The sequence below is a fragment of the Aspergillus fijiensis genome (genome assembly GCF_003184825.1).
Source record: "Aspergillus fijiensis CBS 313.89 unplaced genomic scaffold BO72scaffold_1, whole genome shotgun sequence".
In the NCBI taxonomy this organism is placed as follows: domain Eukaryota; kingdom Fungi; phylum Ascomycota; class Eurotiomycetes; order Eurotiales; family Aspergillaceae; genus Aspergillus; species Aspergillus fijiensis.
In genome coordinates this window covers 80,613-105,422 of record NW_024468977.1, presented here as the reverse complement: position 1 = coordinate 105,422, position 24,810 = coordinate 80,613, and the positions used below count along the sequence as shown (strand labels likewise).

Genomic DNA, 24,810 nt, shown 5'->3' with positions numbered 1-24,810 from the left:
GAAGAGAGACTAGGTTTGTAGATAAGTTTCAAAGTCACTCACAACGACAAGGGATGGAGGAGCGATGACTGAAGAATGGGAAGAAGAAGGGGGGGGGAGGAAAGGTAGAAGGAGAGTAGTAGTAGTAAAGAGAGAATGATGTGATTGATGGGGGAAGGTGGAAAGGCGGGAACAGCAGCTGGACCCGTGGGACATGCAAGAATTGTTGTATTGAGTAGGTAGGAATAGAGAAAGTCACTCAGCTCAGAGCCTGAAGGGAGGGAGAGAGAGGGACTGGACTGGACTGGACTGGACTGAGGAGCGTGACCGCCGATAAGATCATGAATGACCTTCGGAAAAGAACAAAGGCGGTCAGGAGGGCGGCATGTCCTCGAATAGATGTCCCGGCCAATGGCCACCCAGTGCCAATCTCCACATTACCTACTAGGCGTAGTACTTCCCAGTCGTCATCACCCTTACTAGATACCTTACCTACTCGTCCTGGATAAGTTAGTGATTCATTTCGGGAGACATACAATACATAACTGAAGATGTACTACAGACTGAGAAATCATCGAGATACCAAGGTTGACTGCATTATGCTTCTATGAAGGGGGAGATGTACAGTACAGTACTACCCTACAGTTCATTGAAACTTAGGTTCCTGCTATCTCCCACTGCAGCCCTGACAGCCCTGAGAAAGGCAAGACGGAGAGATAAGACGCGGCCGGAACAGGATGAATCCGGGGACAGGCGATAACGAGTGGATTGCCTGGGGAAAGTATCCGTCCTCGAGACATGGATTGATTGATGCAATCATCACTTTTCTCTCCATCGGGGGGAGCCACATACTCATACTGAAGTAGATCTGTACCTACTGTACCGTGCAAATGCAGATGTCCATCCATACCAGTGAAATAGGCGACATGAGCACTTTCGTCAGTTAATGATCAACTTATGATGTGATAGTCTATGTCCCCATACAATTACTCCCTCCGACTCAGCCACTTGCTGTATCATCAGCCATCAACATCATCAGCACCCAGACCAAATGATCAGCCGAAACCCAGTTAAGTCGAGTCATCTTTACCATAACTTACCTGGTACACCTGGTAACTAATTTGACGGGTTCTCATCTGGTGACTCAACCACTTTTCCCGTCACTTTTTCTCTCCCTAAACAAAAAATCAAGTTACTTGTTAAGTTGGTACTTGTTACTCAAGGTACTTTTCTGGGTCAGTGTCAGTGACACCCGATGTTTCCCTCAACCTAAAATCAAGCAAATCACCCACCAAGCTAGTCCGGACTCGCCTAATAAGACGAATGAATGGCGCATCAAATGACTCAATCCTCTTGTCTCTCTTTTTTCCCCCTCCTCTTCTCCCCGCCTCCTCTACCTTCTCCGGACGCGGCTGCTTACCAACAAAGACCCCCGGAGAGCCCAGTTGCAGTGCCCATCCGACCTTGCCACTTGCCGCGAGAGCCCCCTCTCTCCTCCCTCCTCCCTTCAAGGAACCCGGGATCGTAGGCGGGTTGACAAGCTACTCTATTATTATAGATGGGGCAAAAGGGCAAAAAGCCTTGTCCACCCAACAAAACTCTACCCGCTGCCTGATCTTGCTGGCTGATCCCCCGCTAAACCTGTCTGGTCATAGTAGGGACAGTAGGGACGCTCAGTCGGTGGCGATCGACACAGCTCAAACCCGCCCGGCGCACAGCACGTCCCTGAGCTTGCCGGACGAGTCTTCCTAGCTTTCTCAAGCTAGAGTGACCACTGACTAGGCTAGCTAGGCTAATCAAAGTGGACATCAACAAAGTACGATTCAGGTACGAAGCCGTTTCTCTCAGACCTTCATGCATGCAGCGAATGAATCTTCCTAGGGTGCTGCCTGATTGTGGGGAGGGTTTGCCTTCGGCACTCACTCGAGGCTACCTATCTACCTACCTTCTATAGTGTTGGCGCATGATGGGTTGGTTAAGGTATTCACAAGCAGAGCACGCCATGACCAGCAAGGACAGTCTTCCACGTCATCACCATCAGGCTGATAATTCTATCCATTCGCTCGCGATGATTAATTGAATAAGGGATGACACACAAGGTAATCGTAGAAAATAGAAATTGAAAAGAGAAAGTTGAAAGCAGGGGGGCAAACCACAACGAATCCACCCAAACTTGCAGCGCTTCGTCTTATGGGGTATATAGCAAAGCAGACATCACCAGAAGCGCTCCACCAAAGCATGCTGTAATCGTTACTAGATCCGAAAGTCAACCGCATTAAATACCAAGCCCTCTCACTAACAGCCACAGCACAACCGGTACAACGACATTGTCATTGCACCCGGTCAGAATAGCTTCGGTTGCGCTTGTCCCGCCGGCTGCGAGAATGGCTTTGGACACCATCAGGAGCCAGGGGTATATGAGATTCGTCCCGTCACTTCCGTCCGTGGACCATTGGCCCAGGGTAAGCCAGGTTCGTGCAACAATCAGCCCGCTGGTTACAGCGACTGCAAATGCCACGCTGCCCTCCAACGATTTCCCCCCGCCCCAGAACCATTTCCGCCGGCCGAACCGGCGACCGATGAGGGAGGCCGCCGCGTCGCCCATCCCGACACAGATAATGCCGCTCACCATGCTGACATCGCGACTCATTACGTCCCAACCCACCCATGGATATTCTCCTGTCCGAGGAACATCGGCCAGGGAAAGCCATAAGGGGATCGAGCATCCAATGAGAAGAAAAATATGGGAGACAATGACGGGACCGCGATGATCGCGACCGTCCACGTAGGGCGCCAGGAAATACGTCAGCGGTCGGGAGATCGGTGGCAGCTGAGAGGCTCGGAACAAGTCGAGGAGCAGGAAGATAGCCAAGGCGAGGCTCAACGCGAGAGCACAGAACAGGGGGTCAATATAAATGGTCGGAAGGAACATCGAGACCATCATCCCGTGAAAAACCTTGCGTCGGGTGTCGACCTCTGCGATTGGACTGAGTTGTAGCACAACAGCCAGGCCGGTCACAAGTACCAGGATGCAATAGGCAGCAATCAGGAGGCGCGAATTGGCCTCCCCGAACGTATCTTGCCGCAGATGCTCAACCCAGCCAAACGGGCATGATGCATTGGAGGGGTCGCTGTCCAGACGAGCTGGAAGAGGTATCCAATACTCCAAGCCCCACATAAGCACCCAGAACCTAAAACCAGATATATTACCGAAGAGGTACCCCAATGCCCACCCAAAGGGCTCCCCATTCTGCAATGCTCGATCACTGACATAGTACCGAATGGGCACCATGACAATAATCAGAACGGCGATGTAAACATACAGGGCATACAGCCATTTCCGGACTTGTGCTTGAGGTACAGTAAGCGATAGGAAGGAGGCTAGTCCGGGGGCCATTGATCGCTTTTTGCGACCTCCCGGTGTCGTCCTAACTTTCTCCGCTCGTTTGACATCGTCGAAGCTCGAAAAAGTGTGTCGTCGGCGATGCGCGGTACGGGATCGCCGGCGAGTACCCTCCATGCCCGTATTGTTGTGCTTGCCGATGCTTAGCCCGTGGGACAGCGTCTTGTCTCGCGAGTCGAACATCGTTTTGCGGGAGACCAGCACATAACCCCCATCGGCCGAATCACTATCAGAAAGATTATCTTCCGAGGAGCCTGTTCTGCTGAGCTTTTGGCAGAGTTTGTGATCGATCGCATTGAAGATGCTGCGAGGCGACTGCGAAGCACTAGGGGATCGCCGGAACTTCCAGGTCGGGATTCGAGCCAAGGCAACCTCCCATCGTAGCACACCCCGGCAAGCGATGAAGGTGCACATGCCTCCCAGCCATAGCAACGCCTTGAGGATTTCGGCCTGGGGGGATGTTGCAAATAAGTACAGATTGATTAAAGCGGTGGTTAGAAGCTGCAGCTCTGCGGGAAGGATGCTGGTAGTCAACAAGAAATCTAGAGTGGGTATCAACGCTTGATGGAAAGGAAAAATAAGAGTCAAGACTTCGGCGTCCAGGCCACGAAGAGTTAGTGGTTTCGGCCATGAAGGACCTGCCGACAGATGCTCCGAAACGACAATCGGGATCAATGTGACCAGCCAATGGACAACACTATAACCGTGGATCCATTCGCGCAGCGGGACGACTTTGACAGGGAGAGATGAAAGACCGAGAAGAATATTAGGCAGTATCAATGAAGGATTGTGATGCGCCAGAGACAGCGAAACGTAGATGGGTATCAATACGGGGTAAAGCAACGGAGCGGGATCGAAGGCGGAAGGGACGACAAAGGTGGACAGGCGAGAAAGTCGCGGGCGGCCGTCGCGATGCAGAGGATATGCGGTGTAGAGACCGATCACGATGACCAAAAAGGTGGCAAGCTCTGCAAGTGGTCACCGGGTTAGTCAAGAGGTGAGTCCAGGCCTCTCTCACACACAGGGAAGATGTCCGCGCACCTTTTTTCCAGGCCCAAGCGGCTACTCTCACGCTCTCCTGTCCCAGGACAACAACCCCCACTGAGAGCAGTAGTGCGGTTTCCAGTAGCCTTTGTAGGATGGCAACCCGTTTTCTGCGGTATTCCTGTTCACGTAGCTCGGCTGGCCCGACTTCCGCATCCTCTCCAGAACTCCGCCGCGAACTCCGCGAGGTGGACCGTGTTATCGACGGCCACGGGCGCAAGATGGGGAGCCACTGATCGATCTCGCCTGCGCCATGGATGCTCGAACGCAATCCTTTTCGCGGTCGCAGCGGAGGGGCCGGCAACCCTCTTAAAAGACCTGTACTCTCATCGTCGGCTTCTGTGCCGCTGTCACTCGAGGTCCGGGGCCAGCGGGAGGGCTTCGCTCGGTCGCCGGGGTCCACAGGCAGCGAGGAACCCGGACGAGTGTAAGGATGGGGCGATCGGGAGAAGTGTCGGAGATTATTGTGAGCTTCGGGGTCCGATGCAGGATCTTTGTTGGGAAGTAGCCCATCTTCCTCCTGGCTCTGTGTAGAGGTCATAGGTGTTTGCTGGGTCAGACCGTCCGGTTCTGTTCTTAGAGCGCGTACGTCATGTCGATAAACATAGGACAGGGTTCAAGAAAGGAGGGACTATAGAGTATGATCGAAATTAGTCATTGCAACATGTGTGATATAGCACGCTCAAAGGGTAGTAGTCATACCGAAAGATTTGACCCTGAATCTATGGTGCGTGTGGTGGTGGTGGTGGTGGTGGGGGAAGTGTTGGGGCGCAGAAGGAGTGAAGGATGACAGGTTGAGTGGAAGTTGTTATCGAGAGCTGATCAGATCGGAGGAACCAACAGGCGGGAGCGGGTTTTTTTCGCTTATCACATGCCGACTCAGCACGTCAGGCGTGCATCAGGAGATGGTAATAAAGGATTGAACCCCTTTCTTCCCAGGGTTTTTTTTACCTAGTATCTTCTTTCACCTTCCTCCGGTCATAAGGCTTTGGAATCTAATCGGGTACGGCAGTCAGCCCATCAGATTGTTCCGAATGATCTCATCCGACCCTATCGCTATCGGCTTACAGCAGAAGTGAAGTGAGGTGAGGCCACAGTTGTCTTCACCTGGGAGCCAACTTTCTGGCATCAACACTCATGGTGCTATATATACAATGTTCTTATTATCAAATGACGTGAATGGTATCATACTGCTATGCGCATGCAACTGTGAAGCCACACAGATCCTTTCGTTCCGAGTCTTGGCTCTTATGCAGACGGCTTCTGCCTTTGGACGATAACCCCCGCGGCCAGCTGCCGACCCTTCGATCCCCAAGCCGATTTGCAGGGAACGATTTGTCCCCAGGATGGATCATTGGACAATGGCTGGGTCGTGTATATGACTACATGGGGGCTCTTCGACCCTTGCGTGGAGTTCTGCAGGATCGACCGGAGGCAAGACTCGAAGTCAGGCCCAGACCATTTCGCATCCACCTCGATGCCGATGTAGCCCAAATCCTGGCCAGTGGTCACCACGGTCTGACGTCCATACTCCAGTTCTTCAGTGGTTATTTTGAGTTTATCGCATCGGAAACCGAGACCCTGCCACTCAATATCACTTCCTCGAGGCAGTTCTTCTATCTGCACGGCGAAGAAAGCAGGGATCATAGATCCCTCCGACTGCACCACATCGAACCGCGGTAGTCCGGGCTTCGAGACACCCTTGACCTGCTCGTGGGCTCGTCCACCATACTTGAGATCCCACGCATCCAGACCCGACTCGTCGTCGGCATCCTCTTCCTCTTCTTGATTGTGGTGCATTGTTTCCCACAAATTCCAAGCTATCTTAGCTCTCTCTCTGATATGATCGGCTCCCGTCAGGAAAGCGACAGCTCCCAACCACCAGTTGATGTTGGTAGCCACACCAATCCTCCATAGATGTTGAAGAGACAGGACCGCTCGCGAAGAAAAGCCCTTGAACCACGTCTCCTCGAGGCCATATATCTCCATCGAGGCCGGCTCGAGAGGAATCTGGCCAGCGATGTACACTAATTGCTCGGGGCCCTGCAGAGGTACCGACATGGCCTGCGAGTATGGCCCAATATTTGCGGGAGCCCAGTAAGAACGCGACTGAACATGAAGGCCTTGCCGCTGCTCCCTCGAACCCAGGTCCACCACCGCCGACACCATGATACTCACGCCTTCTGGGAGGCTAGCACCACAGGCGACCGTAGCTCTCGCCGGGGGGTTTGGCTTCTTGAACATCGAGACGTAGATGGAGTTCATCAGGGGGAAATCTGACATGGAGCGAAGCAACACCGTAGTGAAGACAATATCAGCCGTCGTCCGAGGAACCTCACGGCTCGAGGAGGAGCGCAGAATCGTCTGAATCTTCTCAGCAATAGCCTTCATCTGCTCACCAGCGCCGGAACCAGCCTCAGGCGCCGTGACATTAGCAATCACCCACGTCCTCCCATCCGTAGTCTGAACCGGATCAAGCCCATCACTCCAGCCCCTCGAGCCCACATCAAGCAAGCTCCTCTCCTCCTCCTCGTCCCCCGTAGCAGCCAACGCACCCTCAGCCCCCAAGACAGACCCCAAAACCTCCTCAAACCCCTCATCCAATAAATCCGGCCGTCTCACACTCTCCGGACCGCCCCGATCACCCTCACCGTCGCCCTCCCCATCCTTACCCACACACCTCGCTCCCTTCAACCTCACAAACCCCACGCCACCATCCCCAACACAAGCCTCCCACCCAGCAACCTCGATCCGACACCTCCACAACCAAGCCGGCCCATCCAGCGCCAGACTCTCATACTCGCCGCCCTCCCCCAACACGGCGCCGCGAATATCCTCCGCGTCCGCAAACCTTCTCATCCCCTTGACAATCCGCCCTCGCACCCGCCCATCCGCCGCCGCCACATCCCCCCACAGGAACCCTTCATCCAACCCGCCCGACGCAACCTTGATGATCCGCGCCTCGCACCCGGCCGCCGCCATATCCTCCAGCAAGCCGGCCTCCGTCGCCCGCCGATCCGGCAGCACGGGATACTGCCACAGCCAGGCCAGGGGCACCAGCCCCAGCCGGGCGGCCACGTTCTCGATGCGGGTGCGCTGATACGTCGAGAGGATGGCGCCGGCGGAGACGGCGTTGGCCTCCGGGTGAGCCTGCATGATGCGTTTCAGCAGCGGGATCAGGGATTCGGTTTCGTCGGCCTCCTCCTGATCTTCTTGTTCCTCGGCGTTGTTTGTGTTGTTGTTGTTGTTGTTGTTGTTGCTGTTGTTGCTGTCCTGACGGCCGGGAGAGTCCGCCATTTGGTCCTCGGCTTGCAAGCGGTAGATACGGGAGGTGTCGACGGCGCCGCCGCGGATGGGTTGGCGGTAGAGCGGGATGCCGAGGGCGGTCTCGTAGAGGGGGATGATGCTGTGGCCGATGGTTTGGTACATGAAGCTGTCCAGGTCTTGTTCCTCCTCTTCCGGGACATGTTGTAGCGGAGTAGATGATGATACTGGTGATGCGTCGGTGCTGGTGGTGTTTGCTGGCTGCGCATTGGCGGCGGGGTGGAGGTTCGCTAATGCGACCACTCTGTGGCCGTTGCGGATGCAGTGGAGGAGCGAGTAGAGAGAGTCTTTCCCGCCGGAGATGAGGGCGATCACATTAAGACCTGCGCCTGGAGCCGGCGGTGATGGTGGTGATGGTGGCTGGAGGTGCGATTGAGGTGGCATAGTGACTGGTGTAGTATGCGTGTTCGACAAGGAAGAGTGTGTTGGATGGAGGCTGCTGCTGTTAATGAGGGGTCGAAGCTCTTTTTCTCCGTGGTGGGATTCGGGCACCCCGCAGACAGTATTCGCTAATCGAGGGATAAAGGTAGGCACGCAGCAGAGCGACTGGGTCGAACATCAGAGAAAGACTATTGGTTAGTAATAATGCTCGCTTGACCTTAAACTAAAGGGTAACTCAAGATCCGACAATCACTCCCCAAGCAGAAAATTGTTGGAGGATAAAGTGAAGTGGGTGACTTTAAGATCTGCCGAGGCGGAGTGCTAAGATAAGCTAAATGCGGGTTTTTCCAAGACCATCGAACTACTCAGTACACCCACAAACGTCAGTCTGTCTACAAGAAAGCAAACGACTACTGTATGGGAACTTGATGATTCACAATTCTCAATTATCACAAGCTATGCTGCAGAACGAATGGCACGCTCAACACACAAATGGCAGATATGGGGTTATTATGCACAATGTAGATGCAACAAGTGACAGAGAAGGAAAGAAAAGGGGGTATGCGCACAGGGGTATGAGGCAACGATTGGGGATCAATATTAAAGTATACATGTGGCCAGCACAGTACTGCACAGGAGCAGAACAAAACAGGGTAGGTGGAAACAGTGGACACAGAAGGGTAAATAAACGAGAAGTATGTAGAAGAAAAGAGATGAAAAAGGAGAATGTTTGGGAGAAGGGAATAGGGTACACGAAAACAAGCGACTGGACCAAGTCTGGTGGTCCGAGCCGGCCATTCGCAATCGAGTTGAGGATGTTTGTGTTTGTCAGAGAGAGTAGAAGTAAGAGGGGAATGAGAGAGAAAGGAAATCAACCCAAAATCACCAGTGCCTCAGTGTAGAGTCATCATGCACGCGCTCTATAGTTTTGGTCCAACCGTGGACTCCCAAATGTTGTGCGCCCAAGTTCCTTTGCCGCCGGTCTAATGCTTCGCCAAAATTGGTGCCTCGAAGTCGCATTTCGGGAGAATCGACTCCAAGGACCGCTCAAAAATAAAAATAATCCATGCACCTGTACCTTCCTGGTCGCCGCCAGAATCAAAACCCGGACGCCAAACCGTAAGAGACCCAGTTGGACCAACCATGGGAATGGTTGGTCATTTATAGTATATGATTAAGTGATATAGGGGAGCTCCTGGTCACATATCATCATGATGGCTTCGAAACCAAGTCGACGACCTAATCAAGCATCCGCGTCACGCTTGCGCTTCTTGGGGGCTCGACGATCAGCAGATGGCGTCTCGATAGTGCTCTCATCGGACGAGTCGCTGGTCGACGACTTGTTGGCGGCAGCATTGGCAGCTTCATAGAGAACCGCACCCATGGTGTTGGGGCTGTGATCCTCGAAAGGGGACTGCGAGGATGTGCTGCTGGTATCGATAACACCCATCACCAGGGATCCGCCAGCATGCGTGCGAGCATGCTGGGCCAGGTTATCACTGCGGGAGAACTTCTTGCCACACTCATTGCACTCAAAAGGCTTGTCCTGCGTGTGCAGGGAGCGGTAGTGACGCTTCAAGTGTTCCTGACGACGGAAGCGGCGAGAGCAAAGAGTGCACACGAAGGTCTTGGAAGGATCATCTGTCAACGACTGCTTGCGACCACGACGGTTCACGGAGACCGGAGCAGTCGGTGCATCAGAGCAACTAGACATGCTAGCATCCGAGTTGTGGCGGGTCTGGCAAGATCCTTGGGAAGCTGTGCAATCCGACTCACTAGCGGAAACCTGTGCCTTCTTGGGCAGAGAGTCCGCGTCGCTCTCGGAGCCAGCTCTCTTGGGTGACTTGCGGGAATTACTGCGCTTCTTCGTTCTCATCTCCTCAGCAGCGTCACTGACAGTAGCTTGGACGGAGAAATCTGAGCCACCCAGGAATGGAAGGCTGGTCTGGGACAGATCCTGGTCGTCTGATTCGTCAAAGCTCTGCTCACTGAAGAACTCTTCCTCATCAAGGGAGTAGGAGTCAACACGCTGCCGCTTCTCACCCAGGTAGAAAGCGTTGCCGCTGGGATGGAAGTCAACCAGGCGGTTCACAAATTCGTCTTCAGAGTCCAGATCCGAGAAGCTGTCAAAGGTGGGAAGGCTGCTCAGGGGATCCTCCGAGGAGCAAGAGAACACAGGGGAGAGGTTCTCGTGAACCGGAAGAGTTACAGCCTCACCGCCCAAGACAACCCTCGACTCTTCCTCGTCACATGCAAGAGTGGGCAAAGGCGGCAACTCGGCAACATTGATTGAAGACTCGACAGTGAGTTGACGAGGGTCGCAGAAGTCCGAGTTGGACTGTTCAAGAGGCAGAGCGGACTGGGGCTGGACAATCAGGGTCGACGCAACAGGGGATGGCGATGGAGACAGGGATGGGCAAGAGCTAGTGGCAGACAGGAGCTCCGAGGTCTGGCAGGCGGTGTATGCAGGGGGGTGGATGAACACTAGAACCAGTTGAGTTAGTTCACCGAATAGCCCTAGACTACTGACCATCCACCAATGCCTTTTCGCACTCTTGCAGCGCGTGGTGTAGGCCGCTAACGAATCTTTTTGAAGGAAGTCAAGAACTAGTACGTACCAGGTGTCATGGGAGGCGAATCCGAGCGAGTCCAGTCGGCATTGGCCAGGATCTCAGCGTGAACGTCACTCTCGCAGCCTTCCTTCACGCCCTCAACCTTCTCAAAAGCAAAGAAACTCTCGTTGATTGGCGTGTGGAGGGATCCGATGCTGGAAGGCGGGCTGCTGATAGAGCTACCGGCTGTGGAGAGCGGCGGGGTGGAGGGAAAGGCATAGAAGTCGTTGCCTACGAACCTTGTGTCCAGAGGCATCAGAGCTGGTGAACCTTGCTGCACGACGATGGTGGGCTTGAGGTGGGACGGCTGAGGAGAAGCGATAGGCGTCATGTTCATCGCACCCCGGAAGGCATTCGTCGTAGCCATTTGGTGCATGTTCATGACAGACTGAGCGGTATAGAGAGACTGATCCGGCACACAGTGTTGGTGTTGTTGTTGTTGGGCGTGGGAGAACGGTTGCATTTGACCATAAAAGTGTTGCATATCTGAAGGGTGGCTGGTGAAGTGTTGTCTGGGCTGCGGGTCGGCAGCTGGGTAGTATGCAAAGGACGGTTGCCCTTGCACCGATGTCGGCGCCATTGTGTATGTTGCGTCCATTGTGAGTGTAGCTGGTTACCATCCTTCAGTCAGCCCTTGGTCGTCAACACACATATATTGGGAGATCAGACTCACAGATTGTGAAGTGTTGTGGTTGCACAAGCGAGTAGAGTCTGATCAACTCTGCTAGATGTAATTAGGATAAGTATATCAATGGGTTAGTATACCCGGACTGTTGGACTGCGCGAAGCTTTCTGTCTTGTAGTCGGGACCACTAGGCGATAAGAAGTCGTCTATATCAAGGACGACAGTGTTGGAAAGAATGTTGATAGTCTCTTGCACTTGAAGGAGTGAGTGAATGAGACAGCGCTGTGATATTGATGCGAAGAACGATAGTTCGTGGTGGTGGTGGTGGTGGTGGTGGTATTATATCTGATGCTTGTATCGCAAGTCTATTTGAAGGAAGGACAGGCACCTCTAATCGATACGATCCAAACCAGAGAATGAAGTCGGTTTAGAACGCGCTCGATAAAGGAAACCGAAAGACTGAAGACGCAAATGAAAGAGAGAGCGAGAGGGAGGGGAATTAAGACTAGAGAGATAAAAAAGAAGGGAAGAAGAGAGGACGACCAGATGAGGATCGAGACGAGTCTAAAAAGGGCAAAAATGAAATAAAATAATAATAAAAGAACAGAATAATAATAAAATAAAGAAAGAAATAAAGAAGATTAATTTGAAGGACGAGGAGGACAGTCGCGGGGAAAATGAGAGACAGGGCCGATATGGAAAGAGGAAAAGACGGCCAGAAGGATGGGCAGTGGATAAAAGAGCGACTGATCTGCTTGTGCTACGAGGTAGTAGCGCCGTACGTAGTGAGCAGTAGGACTGGAGCCGTACTTTTTAGCCTGGCGAGCCTTTTTGGGGTGAGATGGGCTGCATGGAACTTTACTTTAGGGTGGTGGTGCCAGTAGGAAAGTCGAGAGCAATCAGTTCTATAATAGTCGTAATTGTAATATAAGACTAATAAATCATCTAATAAATCTGCCGGACCAGGTACTGTGTCATATGTTATTTTGCTTTGGCTGTCTTCAACCATGTCTTTGACAGTGTATTCAGAAGAATTGAATTTGAATTTCAATTTATTTTCTCTTCTCTTCTCTCTCTCTCTCTTTCCTTTTTCCAAATTTTTGTGTGTTAAGTGTCTCTTGCTCTATTTTCTGAACGGTTCCATATTAGACTTTCTGGATGATGATTTGAATAAATTTCGGGGAACAATGGAAAGCGGAGAGAGAGAGAGGGCCGAGGAGAAGGGAAGAGGGGGGGGGGGGAGGGAAGGAGGTGGAATAGGAAATCCTATTTTCTCCAACCGGTGATTGTCATTATTTCTTACCATCTTATGCACCATCAATGCTGAGTAGACTTTCTAGTCTGGGGCGGCAAAGAAAGCAGATTGGCGCCGGCGGTGCACATCTCAGTTCCAATTCAGTTTAGAAATTTGAGAAAGCGGAGACCAAAACCAACGGGAGGTGGAACACCCTGCGGACTACTAGAGTACATGTAGATACTACGGAGTCTGCACTGTACCACTACGCCGTACCTTACTACTATTACTCCGGTCATCCTACTACTCTGTACGTACCTCTTCAATGCGGACATCTACGATAGTAAGAGACTGGGACGAGAAGAAGGAGGAGGAGAAGGACTAGGAGAACGGATATTGAGATCAATACAAGACAGGTATCAACAATACATATACTAAAATATTGTGCCATTCATTCCTCATTTTGGGGGGTGGTGGAGACTCTGGATGCTGTTGGATCGGAGCTTAGTTCGAGAGACAGTCAGATGGCGAGGGCGAATCCCAGCGTCGACTCACTAGCAAATCGTCCCCACCACCTCGGCCGGGGAACCCAAAGAGGCGTAAGTGCGTGGAGCACATGAGCACGAGTGGGAACATTGGCGGCCTCAAGCCCCATTTCAATGGTGCATGGAAACTCGGCCCTCCGTCCATTTATTACCACCAGACCACACCCACACCCACACAGGCACACATGTCTGACGGTCACGGATGGGTAAATGCGTAAATGCGGAGATGCTCATGTCCCAATGGCAAGCAAGCAAAGTACGGGAAAGTTTAGAAGCGAGAAAAGGAACTGCTTGTGACTGTTGGAAACTCATCACAATGGGGTGATAATAACGATTGATATATTATCATCACAAATTATCACCCTCGGTGACACTTAACACTGTTTCAAAGAGAGTTCATTACTGTAGGGCAAATGACAGTTCTGGGATGGATAGTGGTGGTAACTGGTAACTTGGTAACTCTAGTTCACTTGTACTTACTGTACACTACGGCCAACTATGGAGATATGTGGCTTTCCCACTTCTTCCTCTCGGTCTCCGTTTGTCTTGTCTTGTGGCCAATTCATTATTCACGTTTTAGATAGACATCCCCATAACTACATAGTATCTCCATATAAAGTACAGACTACAACTGTCGGGGGGGGGCAAAGCGGGTTCCATAGTCTCTTCAATCTCTTTTGGAACTTACCCAAGTAGGAGGGAGGTCTACACATTAAGTGTCAAGAGTCCAGTCCCGTCTTCTAGTTAATACTTACCTAGTAGCTTTCCACACAGGAACAGTCCCGGGTGTAATTTATCCTGTAACTTCGCCGGTAAGGTAACAGGTAACAGGCTGAGGCCGAGCTGAAAAGCCCGTCTCGATGGTTGAAAGTCGCCACAGCAGTCCGTCCGAGACTCTCAGGCAGTATTATCGCTCCCAAAATAGCACCTCAAAAGGTTGTCTGTCGAATGGCCCCCCTTATCCTCTACCCTGCCTCTCTCACTGCCACTGCCTCTCTGCCAGTCAAGATGGACTGTCTACTCGAGGTGCTCAGGTGCTCAGCTGAGACCAACATCATCAATCACGCTGCGCGCTTACTGTCGAGACCACTTGTCCGTCAATGACAGCATTCATCGTGATGCTGAGGGTGATATGTTATACATAGTACATGGATCGGATGTTCCGTTACCAATGAGACCTGCATCAGCAGCATCGGATGGCCTATCTGGGCTTATCAGCGGCCTGTTTGTCCCACTGGCCTGGTGCACGAAAACCAATCGGGCCAGTCGCCCTCGCTGGAGCAAACTGAAAAGTGGTGGAGAGGGTGTGCGAGTGAGAGCCTGTTGGGCGGGGAAGGAAAACCAAAAGTGAGATTTCAATAGGCCGGTTCAGTCAGCCAAACCGGCCAGACAGGCAGTCAAAAGGGCTCAAGACAGACATAGATAGAGAGAGAGACACACACACACACACACACACACACACACACACACACACACACACACACACACACACACACGCACGACACGCACAACACGCACACATAGACATGGTGACTTGAGTTAGCAACCGAAGGTAATTGACTGCAAGTCTGCCAGGTGAGAAGGCAAGTGCATCGGAAGCTGCATTCGAAGCCAATAGCCTCAACCTGTGAAGGGAAGGGATTGACTCGCCGGCTAAGCTAGTCGGCCCCACTGCGCATCCCGTCCGCCATTTGGGGCATTTCATTAAAAGTACCCCAAAAAAAGACAAAAGGAAACAGAAAAGAGGAGAGGAAAAAAAAAAAAAAACAACGAAATAAATGACGAGGAAACGTTGTCCCATGTTCCCTCACTCTGGGAGGCCTCACGCTTACAGTAAGATCAGCAAAATGACCTTCGAAGTTGGTTGGTTGGGTAGATGATGTGATGGATGTTATGATGAAGAGACCGTGGCTGCTGATTTGGGGGTTGTCTTGGTCAGTGCAGATGTTGTCCGCGGCCCCTCCCCGTTCTCTCCCACACCCCCAAACTCACGCTGGGTCGCTCTGGACTTTCCCTTTGGTCTCAGCCTCTGTGAGGGCGGAGACTGATGATTATGATTGATGGGGTTTTGGAGGAGATGGATGATGCTGATGGCGGCGGTGGTGGTGGTGTTGGTGGTGATGATGACGACGATCGATGATACGAACTGCCCCGGCGCAACGGCATGGATGCAGGCATGTAATTCCGGACTCAATGAGACCACTCAATTAGTACAGACATCGTATGGTCCCATGTCGATAAGCGGACATGAACGAAAAAAACGTTTGCAATCCTTTGGCCGTCCATTCTAGCGGCATCGAGACTAGCAATTTCGAGAAGCAACACTACTGTACTGTGGCATCATCTAGAGCTCTCGACACCACTGGTGAAACGGTTGCGACTAGGGCCCACCGCCTAACCTATGGCATGGTGCAAAATAAGTGCTACTAAGGTATAGTCTACCCGTCCTTACGGGTGGTACTAGTACTGCCAGTCTACTCCAGTCTCTTAAGTGTTCACTACTAACAACAAACCACCGGCCGTCAGAAAAAAAGACACCCGAAGTCCCGGGTGCGACACAATCGGAGCCCTGTGACATTCTAGGTAACTCATATCGTAAGCTGAGGCAAAAATGTATAGGTCGTCTACCGATCTGATACCTTTCTGGGCATCTGGAGAAAAGACACGCTGGCATGTTCTTTCCTAGGTGATTCGCATTGATGATAATCATACAATAAAATCAATGAGCAGACATAGGATGGCTCTAGATCCCGATAGCATGTCATATGCTGGATACACTACGCCGAGAATATGGTGCAGACAGTATTGAACCCAAGAGGTTTGATTATTTCCTGAGGTGGAGGAAAGCTAGGTATAGCTCCTGCGTCGTTGGGCGAAGGTTTTCCTGGGGAAAGTGTGAGGTGATGTCAAGTCAAAAGCACGAAAATCCCAGGGTACTGGCACCGTAAGGATAGGCTAACTCCAATTCTGATGTCCTAAAATTGAGAGTTTGGCCACGTAGCACATAGCCGGTTCCCAGGCGCGGTGTGCGCACTCGGATTGTCAAAGAGGTCAATCACTCACCCACTCACTCTGAGTACTTACCTTTCAAGAGAGGGAGAGAGAGAGAGAGAAAGAGAGAGAAAGACAGAAAGGGCCTTCTTGGATTAGCTCACATTTTGAGATTCGACTTGTTCAATGGCGGGTGGGATCGATCAGGTCTGGCGGCCTACTGCAGGAACCGATGCGGAGGGGAACTGTAGCCTGCATGGCCGGAGAGGGGGAAAAGCGACACTCTCGCCGGAATTCCTTGTTATGCCAACCAACCCTTGCTTACATCGTTTATTTGTTGTCCGATAGACGGTTACACAGGGCTTAGGTACATATGAAATGCAGCTGTCAAAATAGAACCCCCGATTCTGATTTGCTTCAGAAGTCCAATCTGATCTACTTTTTCTCCCCGTGGTCGCCTTTCTGGTTTTGTTCTTGATCCATTGCACCTAGAATCCACTTTTTGGGTTCGGTCGGTCGGCGATAGGGCCGGTTGCCAATAAAGAACTTTCGGTTACTGTTGATTGCCATCATCTGCAAGCCTCCAATCCTCTCATTTCAACTCAATAGTCGGTCTCTTGACTGCATTGGACCTGATCAATTGGGAGCGGAACTTGGCAGAGTGTTTGCTGGTGTATCACTACTCCGCAGAATTCTGTCGCCTTGATCAGGCAAATAGCACATGATTCATCTACGTCGTTATTGTTATGATTTGCAACAATCGGGTTTAGTTCGACCACGGGACTTGACTTGTCCACGTCATGGGTCAATTGGCGGACAATGACAGCCCTTAGTCCAACAGCCAATCGAAACCAACTTGTCACTTTATCTTGTCTTGTCTTGTGTGTGAGTGGTGGTACCTACTCGAGTATCAGCAAAGGCAACGCAAGGGGACTCAGCCAGAGCTGTCAGAACTCAGAACGCGAAACGCAGAACACGGACCTCCTCTGCCTTCCTCCAAAGGACTATCATTAACCCGTTCAAGCACCCAGCCATGAGCATCACAGTGGCATTGCGCACCTTGACCTTTCCTTTGACCGCCACGCAGTTAGTTCGCCGCCGACTCAAGGCTGCCAGGGATCGTAGACCTGGCTGAGGTCTCTCATCGGTCCCCCCGCTCAAATACTCGTACATACATGACTCGTCAGTGTGGCCACTGTTTCAGATTTCACGGCGCAGGTACCAGGGTCCCCTTCTTCCTATCTCGTTGCTTGTCTTGGTTCTCCCATCGACAGTCACGGGAGTACTCCGTAACAGGAGTCGCAAGCATCAAGCGATGATAAAAATAAATTACCGTATCGAACGCATACCTCTGTCTCCGGTCGCAGCGATTTAGTTCACTCCATTGGTGGATCTAAAGATAGAATGGTTTGGCTGATACACGCCATGATACCAATCTACCTACGTACTCTAGTCACTACCGACACTGCGCAGAAAGACACCTTACTTGATGTGGGTGCAGCTTCCGGATTCCGGCCCAGTCCCCGGAGTGCGGTAATTTCGCATTAGCCACTGACAGCGGCGCAAAGTCGACATTATCCTCGACGATGATAAGGAAGAGGGGATGGCAAAATCCACCCTACCGCTTGACCGTCGGAAAAGGAGGTTTGGTCTTCACTGACTTATCGCTCGGTATGATTTGGAAGCATTGGGCCCTAACAGGATGGGGTCGTCGACTTTCGAGATTTCCTTGCCACGCCGACAAGTTACGACTGTTAAACTACGTACTACCGGAGGTAATACGAACAACGGCCCATAGTGCACCCAGGCGACTTTACTCGTTCAGGTTAGGGAATCACTTGGCTTAATATATGCATGGAAGGTCGCTGAGCTTCGAGAAGACCGCGACAGCAGTTTTTGACAGTCCATCCGAGCAGCTAACTGTTCTAGCTCGAGAGACTACTATCGGCCAATCTCCACTGCCCACAGGGAAAAGCTCCATTCTTCTGCTCCCATCCCCATCCCGCAACTCCATCGCCCTTCTACCACTAGACTCCTGCCCATTAAGACATCGATGGGTGCCTAGTGGTTGGTTAGTCAGGGGAGCAGCAAGTGATTAAGCAAACGCCGAAAAGGAGGAAACAACGGCAACGGCCCAGGCCGAGGAGATCATGGCTGTCTAATTTCAATATCGTCGGACCTCGCACTGAAAGCAGCCCGCCGGATGACAACCCATCTCAGATGCCAGGGATGATTTTACAGCTAAACGTCCTCCTGGCCCGTCCAGGCCCGGCGACGACGGCTGAACCCCTGTCGTTGCCACAAAGGCAAAACCAAAGGGAAAAATCAAACCCGTTGCGCCTTGGAAGACACGACGAAGCGAAGCCTCGGTAAAAAGACCCATGCGCCCTTGGTGCTTTGCGCTTGAAAAATCCAAAGACAAGAGAAAAAAAACAACAAAAGAAAGAAACACCACAGCCGAGAGCCACGAGTGCCAGTCTAACGGACGCTATAATTGAGGGACTGTCGTCATCGACTGGGGAACACCCGAGCTAGCTCGAGAGGGTCATCGTGTCAATACCTTCACATCGGGTAATCCATGGATGTTCAAATTTCAAATGAAAGCAGTGCTGTTCGCTTGGCTCTCGTTTTGTCCGTCTGTCACCACAAGAGAGAGAGATCGATCCTCTTAGCTGCTACGTCCTGCTGCTGCTGCTGCTGCTCCCCCCTCCTCCCCTCCCTTTTCTCCCTCGAGTACTTTACCTTACTCCGTACACCGGTGGATGAAAGACCCAGTTGCATCCGCATTCTGTACGCTCTACTCCACACATCCATGGGAAGAAAGCGAGCTAAATGGAAAAGAAACCCGACCGTTGTCTCGCGTTATTCGAGTTACTTCTTTTTTCAGCCTGGGACCGAAATGAGGGATGATTCGACCACTCTATGTATGTTCTGGCGTGGTCGAAATGACAATGTCTTTCAACGTCATCTACAAGGCTGATTTGTTTTCTTATTGCCGTTTTCTATTTACCCCTCTGATCGACTCATTTTACGATGTCGGCGGTGGGTTCTCCGTGGGATGACAGCCGGGGCGGTAGGGACCTAGCCCCGAGCAAGCGGCGCCACTCAGGTCCCCAAAAGCCCAGTAAAAATAAGCGACCGTGCGGGCATGTGGGAAGCAAAAAAAAAAAAAGAAAATGTCAAAATCATTGTCAAGTCTCCTCCACACTCGGTGTACCCTCATTACCTACTCGAAGAAGCCCACCTCGCTTTTCCGACGAATCATGGGACGGGAATCTGGCACTGGGACTTGAACGTCTACGACTGTGCTATGCAGTCAAGCAGTGCGTCCCCGGCCGGGAATCGGTAAAGCTGGCAACAATCGACTTAACCTCACCGTCAAGCTCCGTGAGGCGAGCAGTGCAACAAACATGACCGAATGAGGTAATTTTCAAATAATACCATGCAGTATTGCGCCATCCGCCACGATGGGTCTTCGGAGACCGGAAGGGATGCTACGGTTATCGGCCACTCTGGCGGTCGCCATCGTCTACCCGAAGTAAGAAAGAAGAAAACCCTCAGTAACTATGTGTACAGTAGGTACTCTGTACACGGCGTACAGTATGCCTAGAATGGAGGATTTGGGGGAGGCAATAGCCAACAAAAACAAACAAACCAGTCCGCAAACCTTACCCCGTTCTTTGATCATATCGCTCCATCCCGACACTACCCAACCAATGGGTTGCGCGACAGCACTGTTGATAAGCCATTAGAAAGCAAACCCACCATGGCTTTTTTTGCGTACTGCTGTCTATTGTCGGTGGTCCCGGATGCAAGCCCACTCGACAGAAGAAAAGTGTGAACAATTGCGGATCCTATTGTTGTGGCTAAAGTTCTATGGAAGGAACATCAGGCAACGGTCTACCAAGTGGGTGGATTACTGCTGAAGAAGGAAGGAGATTAGAGGCGAGTGAGCCCTTAGTAAACTATAACTGACTATAAGTTAGTAGCAGAAATAAACGCAGAAGCCAGAGGGAACCCGATCATCACGCATGGTGCATTCATGCCGTTGAATGGACAGTTGATCATTATATATTATCAACATTGCATATCTGCGAGTATCATATCACATAGAACCAAATTGGAAGATGCTGCCTGAATTATTAGCCCGACCACTCAGGGAAGCTTTGTGAGATCGTATCAACACTGCATATTTCTTTGATAGAGTTCAGATGAACCAATAGTTCAGCGCCTAGTGTTGAGTGAGGGTTCATGCTAGATGAGATACGGGGTGTAGGTACGGTAGATTTGGGAGGAGAAAGGAGGGGGGGGTTGTTGTTTCGCTGCATCAATGGTGGAGTGAGACAGTGAGATTGGAGGAAAGGGCAAACGGTAACATTACCCAGACCCAGTAGTGTTCTTTCTTTCCATTGGAAGCTTCCATGGCAGAGAGTCCATCCGGCCAAGGAGACTAGTCCTACAGTTACATACAGACAAGCTAACTGACTATGTACAGATAGACAAGAACTAAGGAGCCTTAGAGTCGGAAATCAGCAGATCGCACACTAGCAATCCGCTCTGGAGAAAGACGAGCCAAGCCGAGAGTCGTTCTTCCCAGGAGACTAAACTCTGTAGGGAATCTGGCCGGGAAACCCGAGTCTCCGGACGAGCTGCTGTCGGGCTGTCGCGCGTGTACCTTGGGAGGTTCAAGGTTCAAGGTTGCCGGATAGCCAGATCTGAAACCGACTAACGCGTATGCCTGCCTCCAATCAGTGTCCGCCTAGACTGGGGGGCGTGTCTCGGCTTCCGTCTTAGTCAGGAGAAAACCCCCCCCCCCCCCCTTTCAAGATGGTAAGTATCTCCGATTTTTATTTGTATTTCATTTCACCCAAACGGCAACCCCTTTGACTACTACACCAGTCTCGGTCAATGTCTCCAATGAGTGCTACCTACGGAGTACGTACAGTATTGTACCAGACTATCAAAGGGGCCCCCGCTGTTGGCGTCTCCGATGCAAGTAAGCTCATTTGTGAAACCGTCAGGGACACACCCACGAGGTGATAATATAGCTGAACGGGGACAAGGGTCATGATAATCCGAAATGAACCCCGGCTAATGTGATTTACCTCCTACATACTTAGTCGCGGTCCAGTGGAACGACTCTAAAGTGACTGAAGAACTTTTAGGCTTTTAGCAGCATTCTTCGAACCTTCTAACTCCTCCTCGACTCGAGACGGGCGATAATTTATTTACCTTGGAAGTCGTCGATGGAGACCGGATCCATGATCTGACCATTTCATCCCTAATGAGTGGACACGGGGGGCTGGCCGGAAAACTTCCGACGCCACTGGTGATTTGCATTTCGTTGAAGTAAATCCCGCTTAGTAGGCCGATGAATATGTATTATTCATTGTTCATCATGGAAGCTTTTTTCCCTATCATGTCACGGAATTGATCACAACTGCCGCCGGACCCTGGGTCTCCCGAAGGGAATCCACAATCCAATCTAGCTATGGGCTGAAGCAACCATACCGCGCCATATATCTATCTATATGCGGCAGAAAAAAAGAGTATTTCGCACCAGCGATGTCGCGATGGGCACTGTGGCTCGTCTAGCGAAACCTGCCTGCGCCGCTTCCAAGGCAGTAGGCGAGGGGTTCCCACTGCTGGTTGAGTAATGACAATTGCATCCTTCGTACTTAGTCCGCCGCCAAGCAGCTTCCCAGTCCGGTAAGTGGGCATGGTTCCGACTGCCGGCATAAAGCTTCAGGCTAATACCGCAGCATTTTGCGGGGACAAACTATACAGGCTAGACGCGTACGAGTACCTACGGCACCTGCAGGCACACCGTCCAGTGTCCAGTGTCCAGTGTCCACCCACCCAATCACCCAAGCATGTGGCCGGAGTACTTTCCCTTGGTGCTAGCGGTACTAGCAGTGAATTGAGCTTTGGCTACCAGAGATGGCGGTGGACAGGTTTGTTTACATTTGTCCTTCCTCATCAGTGCTCGAGGGAAAAGACACTGACACACATACACACGCGCACGCACGCACAACCTTACCGTATGCTGATTCAAGCCACAAGCACACCGTTCTGGAATTAACTAGCGAAGCATCCACATTTCCAAGCTCGTGTGGCGGCGCCCAGGTCGTGGCAGAGACGATAACGGATGCCCTCGGTCGAGCTTAAGCTTGGACTGCGCGCCTCTTAGGGTATGGGCATGCACCATCCGAGCACTTGAAGCCAGCACTGAACGGAACACACACACACGAACGATATCTCTCCAATTCAGGGCTGGAGGATCCCAACTCCAGACCCCGACAGGCAGGCAGGGCACCTTTGAGTTCTGTTCCTGGGTGCTTGCAGGGAAGATCATGGACTAGAGCGGCCGATCGCATGAGCTGAAAACCTGGGCCAATAGGCCAACAAGCCACTGGCGCAGCACGTGCATGTCTCGACAGTCGACACTGACACTTGCACTGCACTGCACTGCACTGCACTGCACTGCACTGTCAATGGACCTGGCTCGTGGGTTAGGGCCGTGTGTGATTGACGGTGAGCATGAGCATGCAGCACGTGAATTGACTACAGGCCACTAACACAGGCCAAAGAACTCAAAGAAGCGGCTCAGTTGTGCTCTTTGGGACTGTCGGTCCGCCTCAATGGCACACATTCCGCTCTGGCGAGGGTATTGGCTGGTTTTCCCGAATCTAACCCCAGTGCGGTATGTAGAGCACTCAGCGGAGTTTTGGGCGACCCACGAATTGAGGGATTTAGCTGGGGAAAACGAGATAACGTAGGATCCATCCGCGATCTTGGTTGACCACAAGCACCAAAGGGCCCTCTTCCCGTTCGACATCTCCAAATTGTTTCTTTTTTGCTTTTTTCTTTTTCGTCTTTCCGATTGTGGGAATGCTGAGGATTATGGCGTCATTGGGGAAACATCGGGGATTTACTGCGGAAGCTATCCGAATTTTTCGTTGCGGGCAGCCGGCAAGAAGGAAAGAGGTGAAAGCCTGTCATCGCGAAGGTTAAGCACCAGACTCTAGTGCCAGCCCCAAACCCTTCGCATGGGATGAGCTTACCTTGGATCGGATCCTCGGCTTCAGCATAACCTACCGTCTACACGGTTTGGGTTTTGAGACTCATGCTTAAAACCTTACGAAAAACGTGGGAGGACAAGCAGGTGACACACACAGCAAGTGACACAGCTATGTCCTTACCTCGTAGGAGAGTCCATCTCTAACATGTCTGACCCTTTCCTGTAGGAAATGTCTGACCTGAGTCTATCACTATGTCTCGGAGACACGACACGATAGCAGCTGGGTCGCGACTCTCGACTTGTGGATGCGGGAGTCTTGGTGTGGCTTGAGCCCCATCCAGCGTATACGAATACTGGACACCGTTCTTCAGCCACTTCATTCCTAACGTCGCGAAGGGACACCGGAGGTGATCAGTCCTCGAAAGAGGCGGGTAACGTTCGGATGGTCTTGGGGACAGAGTCCACCACTACCCTGCGACATGCGGCCGATCAAATTCAGCATTCACCTACGGAACAAAGAGTCATGCACACTCGGAATGAGGCCATTCAAAATTTGGGTCGCTGCCAAGATTGCCAACTCCACGGACTGATAGTGCGATCTTCCCCCCCCCCAAAAGTACTTAGGGTTGAACTCTAATTGGATAGCACTCGCAGCATTCGCTATAGCACGCACCGACTCCACACGAGGAAGCAAACCTTGTTCAGCTGTCGCGGAATGCTACAGCCTACCGTGGTGTGCGGCAAGCTCCCGGGATTGCATGTATTATTATCCCACGGTGAGACTCTTGGTGCATGAGTCAAACACCTCGGCCTCCAAGGGCAGAGTCTGGGAGCAAGCGTGGGTCGCGGGCATCTGGGAATGCTTCATGTCATGGACGGGCAACAGATCTCCAACCCGCGATTGGTTATCGGGAAAGAGGGAGGGATGATGCGCAGGGCCAAAGGATGGTCCTTCATGATCGACGCGAGCGCGTCCCCCCGCGGAATCGACCTCCCGGAGAAAGGAGTGGGACCTTGGATTGCTATCTGCACAATGCACAATACCTGCGCCCTGCCAGACAATAGCTCTCTGCCTTGGTGGGGGTATATCTGAGAGTGAGAGGGAGAGGAAAGAGCAAATCAAGGACCCCACGTCCGACGGATACCTGTGTCTCATACTCCGACTCGTGCGGCCGGGGCAAAAATGGCATGATGGTGGATTGGTATCAGATAAGAACTCGAGATGGATGGGGGGGCAACGAGCTCCGTTCCATGGATCGCGGTGGTCCATTTTCCCACTTCTCCAGCACAACACGAAAAAGGGAAAGCACTGGGCAAGTCCCAGAATGAACAATGCACACGCCAAAAATGGCCATTGTCATTATCTATTACGCGAGACGCTCGAAAAATAAAACCAATAGCAGAACCGCGGGTTGGTTGATCACACGGGAAGCTGGACCGGACCGATAACTAGGTATTCCGTACGATACTTACTAGGGCTTCCAGCTGCCAACTTTTTCGCTTCCTGCAAGGACTTTCTGGGCTTCAAACTGATTGGAACCATGGATCGATGTCAAGCCTCACACGTATGTACCGCTGGTTTATTTTTATTTCTTCGGGTTCGGTTGAAATAGGCAGGCACAGACGATTTGATTGCTGGGATGAGGGCTTG

General features: G+C 51.8%; 4 protein-coding genes across 4 annotated transcripts; 1 reads left to right on the top strand and 3 right to left on the bottom strand.

The window, feature by feature from the left end:
- Positions 1-2,254: 2,254 nt before the first annotated feature.
- Positions 2,255-8,134, bottom strand: BO72DRAFT_464380 (uncharacterized protein; the record flags this gene model as incomplete). Its single annotated transcript, XM_040946635.1, has 5 exons — positions 2,255-4,350; positions 4,424-4,952; positions 5,129-5,148; positions 5,268-5,289; positions 5,708-8,134. The coding sequence occupies 5 exons, from the start codon at positions 8,132-8,134 to the stop codon at positions 2,255-2,257; spliced, it is 5,094 nt and encodes a 1,697-aa protein (XP_040806536.1).
- Positions 8,135-9,310: 1,176 nt separating this feature from the next.
- sebA (putative C2H2 transcription factor (Seb1)) lies at positions 9,311-11,702 on the bottom strand. The gene is made up of 4 exons (XM_040950727.1): positions 11,533-11,702; positions 11,417-11,464; positions 10,750-11,352; positions 9,311-10,615 (listed from the first exon to the last, which is right to left on the bottom strand). Exons 3-4 carry the CDS (start codon positions 11,339-11,341, stop codon positions 9,375-9,377), a joined length of 1,833 nt encoding a protein of 610 aa, XP_040806535.1. The 5' UTR covers positions 11,342-11,352; positions 11,417-11,464; positions 11,533-11,702; the 3' UTR covers positions 9,311-9,374.
- A 3,375-nt stretch (positions 11,703-15,077) lies between these two features.
- BO72DRAFT_716 (uncharacterized protein) lies at positions 15,078-15,513 on the top strand. Its single transcript, XM_040950640.1, has one exon. The coding sequence runs from the start codon at positions 15,208-15,210 to the stop codon at positions 15,436-15,438; it is 231 nt and encodes a 76-aa protein (XP_040806534.1). The 5' UTR covers positions 15,078-15,207; the 3' UTR covers positions 15,439-15,513.
- A 1,100-nt stretch (positions 15,514-16,613) lies between these two features.
- Positions 16,614-17,517, bottom strand: BO72DRAFT_699 (uncharacterized protein). Its single transcript, XM_040950625.1, has 2 exons — positions 17,120-17,517; positions 16,614-17,037 (listed from the first exon to the last, which is right to left on the bottom strand). The coding sequence occupies exons 1-2, from the start codon at positions 17,309-17,311 to the stop codon at positions 16,741-16,743; spliced, it is 489 nt and encodes a 162-aa protein (XP_040806533.1). The 5' UTR covers positions 17,312-17,517; the 3' UTR covers positions 16,614-16,740.
- Between the last annotated feature and the right edge of the window lie 7,293 nt (positions 17,518-24,810).